This window comes from Parambassis ranga, chromosome 2 (assembly GCF_900634625.1).
Source record: "Parambassis ranga chromosome 2, fParRan2.1, whole genome shotgun sequence".
In the NCBI taxonomy this organism is placed as follows: Eukaryota; Metazoa; Chordata; class Actinopteri; family Ambassidae; genus Parambassis; species Parambassis ranga.
In genome coordinates this window covers 25,115,968-25,127,581 of record NC_041023.1, presented here as the reverse complement: position 1 = coordinate 25,127,581, position 11,614 = coordinate 25,115,968, and the positions used below count along the sequence as shown (strand labels likewise).

General features: G+C 42.8%; 1 protein-coding gene across 1 annotated transcript; it reads left to right on the top strand.

Annotated features, from left to right (window-relative positions):
- The first annotated feature begins 229 nt into the window (after window positions 1-229).
- Window positions 230-9,764, top strand: LOC114432117 (23 kDa integral membrane protein-like). The gene is made up of 9 exons (XM_028399928.1): window positions 230-996; window positions 2,110-2,175; window positions 2,652-2,777; window positions 2,870-2,944; window positions 3,063-3,158; window positions 3,251-3,351; window positions 9,044-9,143; window positions 9,416-9,499; window positions 9,576-9,764. Exons 1-9 carry the CDS (start codon window positions 937-939, stop codon window positions 9,696-9,698), a joined length of 831 nt encoding a protein of 276 aa, XP_028255729.1. The 5' UTR covers window positions 230-936; the 3' UTR covers window positions 9,699-9,764.
- The last annotated feature ends 1,850 nt before the right edge of the window (window positions 9,765-11,614 follow it).

Sequence of the window (11,614 nt, the reverse complement as noted above, 5' to 3'; positions counted from 1 at the left end):
CTGAATGTCGCCGCCTGCTGGCTGACATGCAGACGTGTAAACAGCAGCAATGGAAGAATGGATGTTCCACAGCAGCTGAGGTGTGTGTTCATCATCGTCATCATCACTGAGCACGCTCTGAAGCAGAGTGTGTTTATGAGCGTCTCTCTAACACACACTGGCTCAGACATAAACAGGCTGTCCATCCACTTCAGTTATTTTTAGTCCTGAGTCAACACTCGGCTGGAATCTGCTCTGTTCTGTCCAACAGGCTGCACCAAAGAGACATCATCAGACATCAAGATAAGAGCTGTGATGATGAATCCAGATTACTTTAATCCAGATTATTTTAACATTTGTTTCTGTTTAACGTGTGAAAGATTTTTTAAAAAATCTCAAAACAAGTGTAACTTGTTGTTCGTTTGTGTGGTTGTGTTTAAAGTGTGATTCTTCTTTTCCTGTCTTCACCTCCTCTTCATCACTGTCACTTTTATCTCCTTCTGCTTCATTCAAAATTCAAATCTTTTTTCAGCCTCTCATTGTTCTGACTCATGTTTAACCTGAACCAACTTCCTCTTCCTCCTCTTCCTCTTTCTTTTCTTCCTCCTATTACTTGTTTTTCAACTCTCTCTAATCTCTATGTTTTTCTACTCTCCTCTTCCTCCCCTGCTGCCCTTGATGTCCTACTCTTCCTCTTCTTTCTCCTCCCCTCCTCTTCTTGTTCTCTTTCTTTTCCTCATCCACCACTTCATCCTCCTCCTCTTACTTCTCCTTCTCTTCCTCCTTTCAGCTGATCTTCCAAACTTGGTCATGTTCTCTGTCCTGCAGCCAAACACTCCTGAGGTTTAAACAACATCTATCACACACACACACACACACACACACACACACACACACAGGGGTCGGCTCTGGTCTTTTTCTCCTTCTATTTTAGCTCCACTCTCTCAGACGGCAGTCATGGCTCGCTGCTGGAGTTACTTACGAGGACTCGCCATCTGCGTCACTGTGCTGCTGCTGGTAAGCTAATTGCTAACTGCTAATTGAATGTTTGTGTTTTTGATGATCATTGATCACACATGTATAAACAGTGATTTAAAGTGACAGTGCTCAGTGTTTGTCTGTCACCAGTTTATTTAACACTTTGTGATGTAGATGTTGTATGTTTATATTTATATCAGTGTTTTATGTTGTTCTTTTGGTCTGACATGTTGGATTTTTGAATTTTGTAATTGATTTTAAAAACTAAAAACTGTTTTAGGCACATTTAAACTGCAGATTTACTTCCATAATAAACTTGTGGAGTTCCTCAGGGATGGATTTTAGGTCCTCATGTATGCTGCCGGTCCTCCGCTGTATGTTGAGTTTTCCTGATGACATCAGACCAGCTGAGACTTTTTAATTACAAATATCGATAATTAAGTTTTCCGATTATAAACAGTGTCTGGATGCCTGCCTGTGTTGATGTCAGAGCGGACGGTCTGTACTGACATGTGTTTGTTTGTTTGGGTAGTGAGTGGTTAACCCTCCGGTCCTCCTCCCCTCTTCATGTTTCCTCTCCTTGCCTCACTGCCTTCATTCCTCCCCTGATGCTAAATAAATCAGACTAAGCAGCATTCTTCTAGAATCATTTGTGATGTTGCAGCTCCATCACTCCTTCCTGCTTCCTGTTTTTTTTCTGCTTCCTGTCTGCTGTTGTTTATCAGCTGATCACAATGTTTGTTTTTCAGTTGGAAGTTCACTTTACTTCAGAACTAGAAAAAGATTCACTGTGTGTGTGTGTTAAACATCATTTTGCATCATTTCTTGTGCCACTCTGTGCACATAGTTTAAGGTCATGTTGTGTGTTTTGTGGTCAGTTTGTGGTCATGCTGTGTCATGTGGTTGTTCTGCATCACTTGCAGCTGATAGGTCAGAACGAGCCTCAGTGTGAACAGCGAGTGTTTCTCTGTCTGTGCAGCAGTGCTGTTTGTCAGACTGTCAGACGGCGACGTCACAGTTTCCAGCTGATGGGAGTCTGATGAGCGTCTCTCTGGGGATGAGGAACACTTTCAGAGGAATGCTGCTTCCTCCTCTGAGGAACCGACACAAACCCGTCCGCTGCGTCTCACCTCGCTGTCTCTCCCCCTGCAGGTGTCCGGGGTCGTGATGATCGGCGTTGGATTTTCCTCCATCGATGGAAACGTGCCAGTGACAGAGGTATGTGTGTGTGTGTGTATAGCTGTATATGTGGCAGTAGTTTCTAAAACATAAGAAACATATAAAATGATGTCAAATTTGAGGTTAATTTGTCTGACTGGTTTCCAACTCGGGGCCCCTCCTGGGTCTCACTCTGCCGTAGAGGGGGCCAAAGAGATGATTAATGAGAGGAACAAACCTCCATGTGTGCAGTGACATCACAGCAAGTCAGTAAACAAACGTGACAGCTGAGCTGAGGCATTGTGGGTAATGTAGTCAGCTGGATGAACCTGTGCTAAGGGAGCCCCTGGTTGAATTATAAATAAAAATACAGATGACTACAACTCTCATGGTGCACTTCAGTCAGGATTGACACAGCGACTCTTCTTTGTCTATTCTTCCTCTCCTCTTCTTCTCTTTTTCTTCTACTCTTCTTCTTGTCCTCTTCTTCTTCTCTTTTTCTTCTTCTTCTTCTTCTTCTTCTACTCCTCTCCCAGTTGTTCAACCAGTTTTCCAGCAGTGACGGGTTGGTGGTGCTGCAGGTGTTCGGCCCGCTGACGGTGGTTTTGTCTGTTCTGGGAATCTGTGCTGCGTCTCTGGACCTGAAACCCCTGCTGCTGCTGGTGAGAAGAGTCAACACAACAATCGATATACAAGCACACACACAGACACACACACACAGGGGGCGGGGTTGACCTGTGGTCATCTCTTCCAGTTTTCTGCCCTGATCTTTGTGGAGTTTGTGGCTCTGCTGATCGTGGCCTCACCGCTAGTCCAGGTCCAAGCTCAGGTAAACGTCTTTGTGTCCTCTGCTGCCACCTTGAGGCTGCAGTCTGCATCACAGCCCACAACATGGTAAAATCTGGGGCTTAGATTTAAAATCAAATGTTGAGTTGTGTGTGTTGCAGATGGGCAGCACTGTGGACGAATTGTTCCTGAACGTGACTCCGCTCCACAGAGCCGAGCCGTACATCCAGAAGGAGCTCAACAAGCTCCAGGCTTCAGTAAGAGACCAAAATAAACAGGACTTAAAGTGCCTGTGTGTGATCCTCTCGAGGTTTGACTCGGTCGTGATGTTTGATTTTTATGTTTTGAGGACTCTTGTTGTGGTTTGAAGAGTTTTGAGGACTGGGAGAATCAACTTCCTGTTTCCTGCTTCTGCACACGGCCCAGTCCCTCCTCTGAGCTGGAGCCGAGGTACGACAACGACACACAAACACTGACCTGAAAACAGGTTCGAACTTTGTGGGATTTATAAGTCTGTGTGTTTATTTGCACTGTCACTATTTGTAGAATTATCATGAAGTTCGTCGAAAAGAGAAAAGTTCCAGAGCACTCTGTAAATTGCTTGGTTTTTCGGCTGAGATGGGGGTTTGAGGGGAACGTCCTCTTCTTTTTTTTTTTTAAACATTTTATTTATGCAAAGTTTTCTTTTTTATAGACAACAACAGTAAGACACCTAAAATAAGATACAAAAAAAACAAGAACACAGCAACAGTACTGCCATCACAAAAAACCAAATCAAATTCAACATGTCTGTACATATAAATGAAGTGTGCAAAAAATAAATTAAGAGCAAGTCCCAAAGATTAAGCCACCATAGAGGAGCAGAAGCGATATGGATGCATGCCAGGCCCGGTGCTCCAGTCTGTTTAAATTGTCTGTAGAGAATGTCTTTCTCCTTTGTTGATGTGATCCTTAAAGGGACCCCAAATGGCATGATATTTGGAGTAAGTATCAGAAAGTTTGTAACGCACCTCTTCGAGGTACAAACAGGAAACCAGTTCATTCAGCCATTTCTTAGAACAAGGTGAAGAGGCAGATTTCCATTCCCTTAGTATAATTCGTTTAGCAATAACCAATCCAAACATTAGCGCATACTGCAGAGTGGGGGGAAGAGATAATGACTCACTGGAGCATCCTAATATCACCAATAGGCCGTCAGGGGTCAACTTTCTATTGTAAATAGTACTATACAAATTAAAAATATCAGTCCAAAATTTATCAAGCTTAGTGCAGGTCAAAAATAAGTACCCTCATCCGATTTACATCTATCACACGTAGGAGAAATGGAAGGAAAGATCTTGTTAAGTTTGGTCTTTGAATAATGCAGGCGATGAATAACTTTAAACTGGATGAGTTGGAGTCTAGCATTCACGGAGCATGCTTTGATTCGATTCAGTCCAGTTGTCCACAAGTCATCTGGAATATCAGTTCCCATTTCTTTAACCCATGCTTCCTTAATGTGTAGCGAGGAGGTTGCCAGTGGAAAAAGGGAAACAAAATGTGAAATTAAATGTTTAGAGTTGGGATTCCTCAACATAAGCTCATAAAAAGCATGTCGACAGGGGATGGTTTCATAACTACGGACTGACTGCCTAACAAAGTGCCTGATCTGTAAGTACCGGAAAAAGTGCCCAGGGGGGAGATTAAATTTAGTCTGAAGTTGTGTGAAAGATGCAAATTTTTTGTTAATGTAAAGATCTTTAATTACAGACAGATCCTTTTCTGACCATTGTACAAAGACCGCATCCATAAGCCCTGGTTTAAAACAGGGGTTCTGACATATAGGTGAGTGGATAGATAGCTGTGGAAGGCCAAGAACTCCCCTGATCTGTTTTAAAATCTTCAATGAATTGCGGAGGATGAAATCAGCCTTCAGTTGTTTCGTAGGTGGATTTAGATGAGAAAACAAAATAGCCTTTAAGGATGCTCCAGTCAATGTTAATGCTCTACTTGATTCAATCTGTGGCCAGCTAGGTTTGGAACTATCACTTAGACCCGGTGGGGTGTCATTCCAAAAGACCCACGTTCTAGCATTACACGCCCAATAATAATGACGAAAAACAGGCAAGCCAAGTCCACCTTCAGCAGTGGGTTTCTGTAAGTGCACCTTAGAGATGCGGGGAGGCTTGTTAGCCCAAATAAAGGGCATGACCATGGAATCCAATGCTTTGAAAAAAGAAGATGCAAGAAATATAGGCGTATTTTGAAAGAGATATAGAAATTTAGGGAGTACTACCATTTTAATAATATTAACACGGCCAATTAGGGAGAGAGGGAGGAGTTTCCACCTATCAATCATGTTCCGGACCTTCTCCAGCAACTCTGAATAATTCAACTTAAACAGCAGCTTTGAGTTTCTAGGGATAACAATGCCTAGGTATGTAAAATGTTCCTTAGCAATTTTGAGGGGCAAATTATCCAAAAAAGTGGAGTCTAGGCCATCAGACAAAGGAATAAACAAACTTTTTGCCCAGTAAATCCAGAGAGCTGTCCAAAATCACTTATCAGCGTAAGAAGGGGAGAAAGGCACTTCTTAGCATCCGCTAGAGTCAGGATCATGTCATCAGCATACAGACCGATGGTGTATTCACTGGGGCCACAAACTATTCCTGTGATTTGAGAACAATGTCTAATTGAAATGGCCAGAGGCTCAAGGGCCAGGGCAAAGAGCATAGGAGAGAGAGAGCACCCCTGTCGAGTTCCATGTTGAAGCAAAAGGGTGGGGGATCTATTGTGGTTAGTCAATATAGTGGATTTAGGGTAAGCGTAAAGCATTTTTAGAAAGGTTATAAAGCTCCTGCCAAAGCTGAATTTTTCAAGTACAGCAAACATGTAATTCCATTCAATCTGATCAAAGGCTTGCTGTGCGTCCAGGGATATAACCGCTGAATGAGGAAGTTTGGTAGAATACATAATATCTAACAAACGTCGAGTATTAGAAAAGGAAAATCTTTCAGGAATAAACCCCGTCTGATCAGCATGAATTAGTGTACCAATATGCTTACTCAACCTACTAGTCAGAACTTTTGCAATCATTTTTTGATCACTGTTTAGTAAACTTAAGGGGCGATATGAGGCAACATTAGTTGCATCTATCCTTTTTTAGAAGGAGGCAAACTTGTGCTTCATATAATGTTCCTGGAAATACGCCCTCCTTCACAGAACAATTTACCATCCGGAGTAAGAGTGGAGCAATAGTGTCTATATGAGTTTTATAAAATTCAATTCCAAACCCGTCTGGCCCGTAAGCTTTGCCATTAGGCAGGGAGCGAATTGTAGATTTAATTTCTTCAAGAGTAAAATCAGAGTCCAATTCAAGCCTAGATGATTCATTCAAAACTGGAATCTCCAATGAATTGAGAAAGGTAAATATGTCATCATCAGTGGCATCTGATTTAGAAGCATAGAGCTGACTGTAATATTGGAAAAATGTATTGTTAATCAGACTGGGATCAGTTAATAACTGTCCAGATAAAGAAAAAATTTTGTGGATCGCTCTTTCAGCTTGAACTCCTTTTAGCTGCCTGGCAAGCAGTTTATCAGCTTTATCACCTAACTCAAAGTGTGCTTGCTTAAGCTTTCGAATATGTTTTAATACCTGCTCCCCCAGCATATGGTTATATTCGTATTTTATTTTCAACATGGCATTAAGAGTATCTTCAGTTTTCGAAATATGATATGATTCCTCTAAAGCAGCAAGCTTAGTCTCAGTGTCAGACAGATGTTTTAGCCTAGCTCTTTTAGCAAATGACTGGTACGAAATGATGCAACCTCTCAGTACCACCTTAAAAGACTCCCAAAGGGTCGAATCAGAAACTGCACCATTGTCATTGATAGATAAAAAATCTGAGATCTTAGTAACAATCTATTCACAAAAAACATTGTCCGAGTATAAAGAAGGATTAAATTTCCAGTTGTGCTGAGGGGGCCCGATGTTGAAACTGATCTTAAGTGAAAGAGGGGCATGGTCAGAGACTAGGATGCTGTGGTATGTTGTGCTGATTACATTTGATATTAAGCTGGAGCTAATCAGAAAATAATCAATTCGAGAGAAACTACCATGTACAGGAGAAAAAAAAGAATATTGCTTCTCAGTGGGATGCTGAAGCCTCCAAATGTCCACCACATCCAAAGAGTCAATCAAACTATTGAGGACCGGCACAGATTTTAAAGGAGTGGGGGGTTTAGTTGAAGATCGGTCTACGAGGGGGTCGAAATAGCAGTTGAAGTCCCCTCCAATGAGTATATTGTGATCAGTGATAAAATCGAATGTTTTACAGAAGAAGTCAGGGCTGTCAGAATTTGGAGCATAAATGTTTAACAGAACTAAAGGAAGTGAATTAATAGAGCCTGTGACAAGAATAAATCTCCCACCTGGGTCTGAAACCATGGACTTGAAAACAAATGGGACAGTTTTACGGATGAGGATAGCGACCCCTCTTGCCTTGGATGAAAAGGTAGACTGATATACTTGAGAAATCCATAAGGCTCTTAAACGCCCCCGTTCAGTTGGCTGAATGTGGGTTTCCTGTAGAAAAATAATATCAGAAGACAGAGATTTAAGATGTGCGAGTACTCTGCCCCTCTTTAAGGCACCACCAAGACCTTTACAGTTCCATGAAGTAAAAGTGATGGGGCTTGCTCCTAACAACTGAGACTGTTTATCCAGTATTTAAAACAAAAGTATAACAAATGTAAACCGACATGAGATTTGACAAAGTGGCAGTACTACAGCAAACAAAAACAACATCCTCCCCAAAACTTACCCAAAGCCGCAACAAAGAACAAAGCGGCAGATCCCACATACTGTACTGGAGGCTGCCGGATAACGGAGCCAGCTGAGCTAAAACAACTCTTTAACTCTACCTGACAGCCCGTGTGTTCCCCATTTATAAGACATAAAGATGAAATAAACTATCTGCACCTATCAAACGTCGTGATAAGAAGCATATAAAGAATGCAAAAGCTATGAGTTGCAGCAGCTAAAAACAAAACAATGTAAATCACAAAAGGTAAAGACCTTTCTCAATCAAAAGTATACAGTAGTGCAGCCGGTTAAACAGTACAAATCAGGCTGTGTCCACAACAGAATCAGCAAAACGCTCAGCATCCGTTGGTGACTCAAACACACTGATTTTGTTGTTGTGCACCACCTGGAGTTTAGCCGGAAAGCGCAGGTAGCACTTAACTCCTGCGTCAACCAACTTCTTCCGAGCAGCACTGAAAGCTTGCCGTTGAGCTGACACCTCCGCTGTATAATCAGGAAAAATCCAAACCTTCTCTCCACGGTATGAAAGTGGAGCATGCTGTCGGCTGAGATGGAGAATATCACTCACATCACGGTCGTTGTGGACCTTGGCCATAATAACCCGTGGCCGTTCGTTAGGCATTGGCTTAGGTCTCAGGCTGCGGTGCGCTCTATCAATCTTGATGGGTCTGCTAAAATTATCCTGGCCAAGCAGCTCCGGGAGTAACATTGAAACGAAATCAGTTGGGTGCCCGCTTTCTGACTCTTCTTTTATCCCGACGATCCTGATGTTCAGCCTGCGAGAGCGTCCCTCCAAATCATTTACCTTGGCTTTGATTAGACCGTTAGCCACATGTAGCTCCCTGCAAGTAGCTTCTAATGCTGTGATGCGATGGTCAGCAGAGGAGAGAGCCTCATCCATGTCACCAATACGGCGCTCTGTCTCAGTGTGCTTATTTTGTAGTGTAGACAAGCATGCCTCAATTGAGTCGAGACGCCCCTCCATGGACTTCTTCAAATCGTCCATAAGTGTAGAGACTTTAGTTAGCTCGGCACGTTGTTTCGTAATGGCGGCTGGGATATCCTCGTTGCTAACAGCCGCGGAGCCACCGTGATGAGAGGCAGATTTCTGGCTTTGGCTGTCCTCCCTTTTCGGCATAATGAAACAGCAATCTGCAAAGTAGCTCAGGAATCAAAAAATGCACAGTAGCGGTCGGGTGCAGTGGTTTAATTGCCATATGAGGGGAATTGACACGGAGCTCAGCAAAACACGTCTTACTCCATTATTGCACACTAGCGCCCCCATCGGGAACGTCCTCTTCTTGATGATACTTCCTGTCTTCTTCTTCTCTTCAGCTCTCGGGTCCATAACTCCAGCTCAGATGGCTCCTGTGTGATGGTCGGCGGTGACCTTCACCTTCTGAGCTCACAGGGTGAATTATGGGTGCACTCAAAGGTGAAAGATTTAATCACTTCCTGTCTCTTTTCTCTCTGGTTGTCTTCGTGTCTCTGTTTCACTGCGCTGTTTGTCTCCTGTCCATCCTCCAGTGTCCTCTGTGTCCTCCTGTGGGTTTTGTCCCTCAGCATCTTTACGTCTTTTCTCACAGACTTTCTGACCAAACATGTTCAAACTGATAAAAAAAACTTTATGAGGGTTTTAAGCTGTTTTACTGAGTCACCCGCAGCAGGTGAACACTGTTGTTGACCTTTGACCTCTGTGTGTGGCAGCCCTGTGGCCCGATCCTGAAGAGCTACCTGAGTTTTCCCATCAAACTGAGGATTGGAATCATCTCGGCTTTCGCCACCATCACGGTAAACACACACTAATAACACAGAAACAGAAGAAATGTTTCCAGCATCCAGAACCCTGTGTGTGTGTGTGTTGCAGATGGCGGCCATCGCTCTGTGTCTGGCTCTGGGTCTGGAGGAGTACTGGAAGACGCCTCCAGTGGAAACGACGGTCGACGACTTCAACAGAGTGAAATACCAGCCAAAACCATCCCTGACCTGACCTCTGACCCCTGACCTCTGACCCAAAAATTAAATTAAATTAAAATTAAATCTGACGAAGCAGTGACTTTGCTGTGACTGAGTTTTTATGGCCGTTTGAAGTGTGGAGGAGGAGGAAGTGTTGTTGTTGTCAGCACTCTGACTCCTCTGACTGTGGAGGAGCAGCTGCTGGATGCCAGATTTTAGGAGCGCTTCATTAATCCAGTTTTCAGCGTGCAGTTTCATCCTGCGGTCACAAGATGGGAGCAGAGACATGAGTAAATGTTGCCATGTGTGAGCCGAGTGTGTTATGATGCTTCACCAGCCGTGTTGTGTATTTAATGAGGAGATAACCTCATGCGTCACAAAACACTAAATCATGTTTCAGGTTTTTAATAAAAGTTGCCGTGCTGTGAAACTGCTGCTGGTTTCTGTCTCTGAACTGTGTGTGTTTTTGTTTGTTTGTTTTTTGGTCCTTTCCTGTTTTATTTTGAAATAATAACAGGAAATGAGCACCTGAGTTTTTCTTTGGGTGGTGCTTCCCTCCTCTCTTTGCTGGTCTTTGTTTGGGACCAGCTGAGTTTGAGTTTTAATTTTCTCCTTCAGTCCCTGTGGGTGTAGTGTTAGCCTCTAAGCTAACCAACTAATCAAATTCAATCAGGCTACCACTGAGGTAAAACAGATCAGGTGAACTGTCGTTATGATGTGTAACATTCATCCACACACATCTTGTCCTCCATTCTCTCCAACACGGTTTCAAACTCGTGCACGGACACAGCTAAGCAGAAACAGGAAGTGACGTTACACTATCGCAGGGGTGTCCAAACTTTTCGGCTCAGGGGCCACATCGACTTAAAAAAATGGTCATACAGGTCAACATGAATTTTACATGCTGGCGGCTGGGGGATTGCTTTTTATATTTCTTTTTATTTTGCTTTTTTTACTCTGCTGCCTGCAGGTGGAGCTAAAACCTTGCTGACATGGATGAATGAATAAAAAAAAATTAAATGCAAATAAGTGCAGTTAAGTTATGTTGTGAAATTTAAATCAAAACTTTATTCACCAGAATCAACAAATAACATGTTTGCATTACAGTGGTCCCTAGTTTATGTTTTTTTAAATGTAATAATACATTTTTTTTGTTGTTTTGTTTTTTTACAGTGCATTGTGTTCTGCGTCCGTAGACCAGTGTCAATCAATCTCCTCTGTGCCGTGTCTCCTGTACAGTACAGAATGTGTACTGAAAACAGGTTTGATCTTTGGTTTCATTCTATAATACTGGACTTATTTTTCTACGAAGGTTTGAACTCTAAACTCTTAAACAAGAGAGAAAGGTGTATAAAGTGTGTAGAGAGGGGTTTTACAGCCTTAAAACATCGATAATAATTGTAAAAAATAAAGCTGACTACTTATTGTGGGTTATTTTTAGAACGTAACTCCTGAGACTAACGAGGGTCCACTAATGTAAGGGTGAAACAGATCTCAGCTGCAGTAAATAGGGCAGGTCTGGCTCAAAAACAAAGGTTTTAATGCACAAGAAGACACGCAGGTGGGAGTCCCTGAGTCTTGCCCTCACACTGTTCTTCCATTTGTCCTGGAAACAGTGGCCCTCTCCTTCAACCTTCCTTTTCTTACTTACAAAAAACAGATCACTGGCAAAACAGGGTCACCAGAGTTTGGCCACATTTGCTGCCATCTTGTGGTGAAATATTAAATTGCTTTTTAAACACGTGTATTTCATACTGTGAACAACAGTACTGTACTGTACTTTTACACAAAGGCGTGCATCCCATGTCACGTGGAGTGACGCTGCTTTCCAGGATCTGCCTCTGGAAGTTCCCGGCTCCCAGGCCATGCTGGTATTTCCTGTTCTGGATCTGCTTGTGTGTTGCGACATCTTTATTCAAACAGAGGAGAAAGTGGAAGCTGCAGCGCTTG

Bases quoted from the DNA above. Each gene is read 5' to 3' on its own strand.
- LOC114432117 (XM_028399928.1), top strand. From the start codon at position 937: ATGGCTCGCTGCTGGAGTTACTTACGAGGACTCGCCATCTGCGTCACT. The intron at 2,945-3,062 runs GTAAACGTCTTT...TGTGTGTTGCAG, and splicing joins TAGTCCAGGTCCAAGCTCAG to ATGGGCAGCACTGTGGACGA. The intron at 3,159-3,250 runs GTAAGAGACCAA...TTATGTTTTGAG, and splicing joins TCAACAAGCTCCAGGCTTCA to GACTCTTGTTGTGGTTTGAA.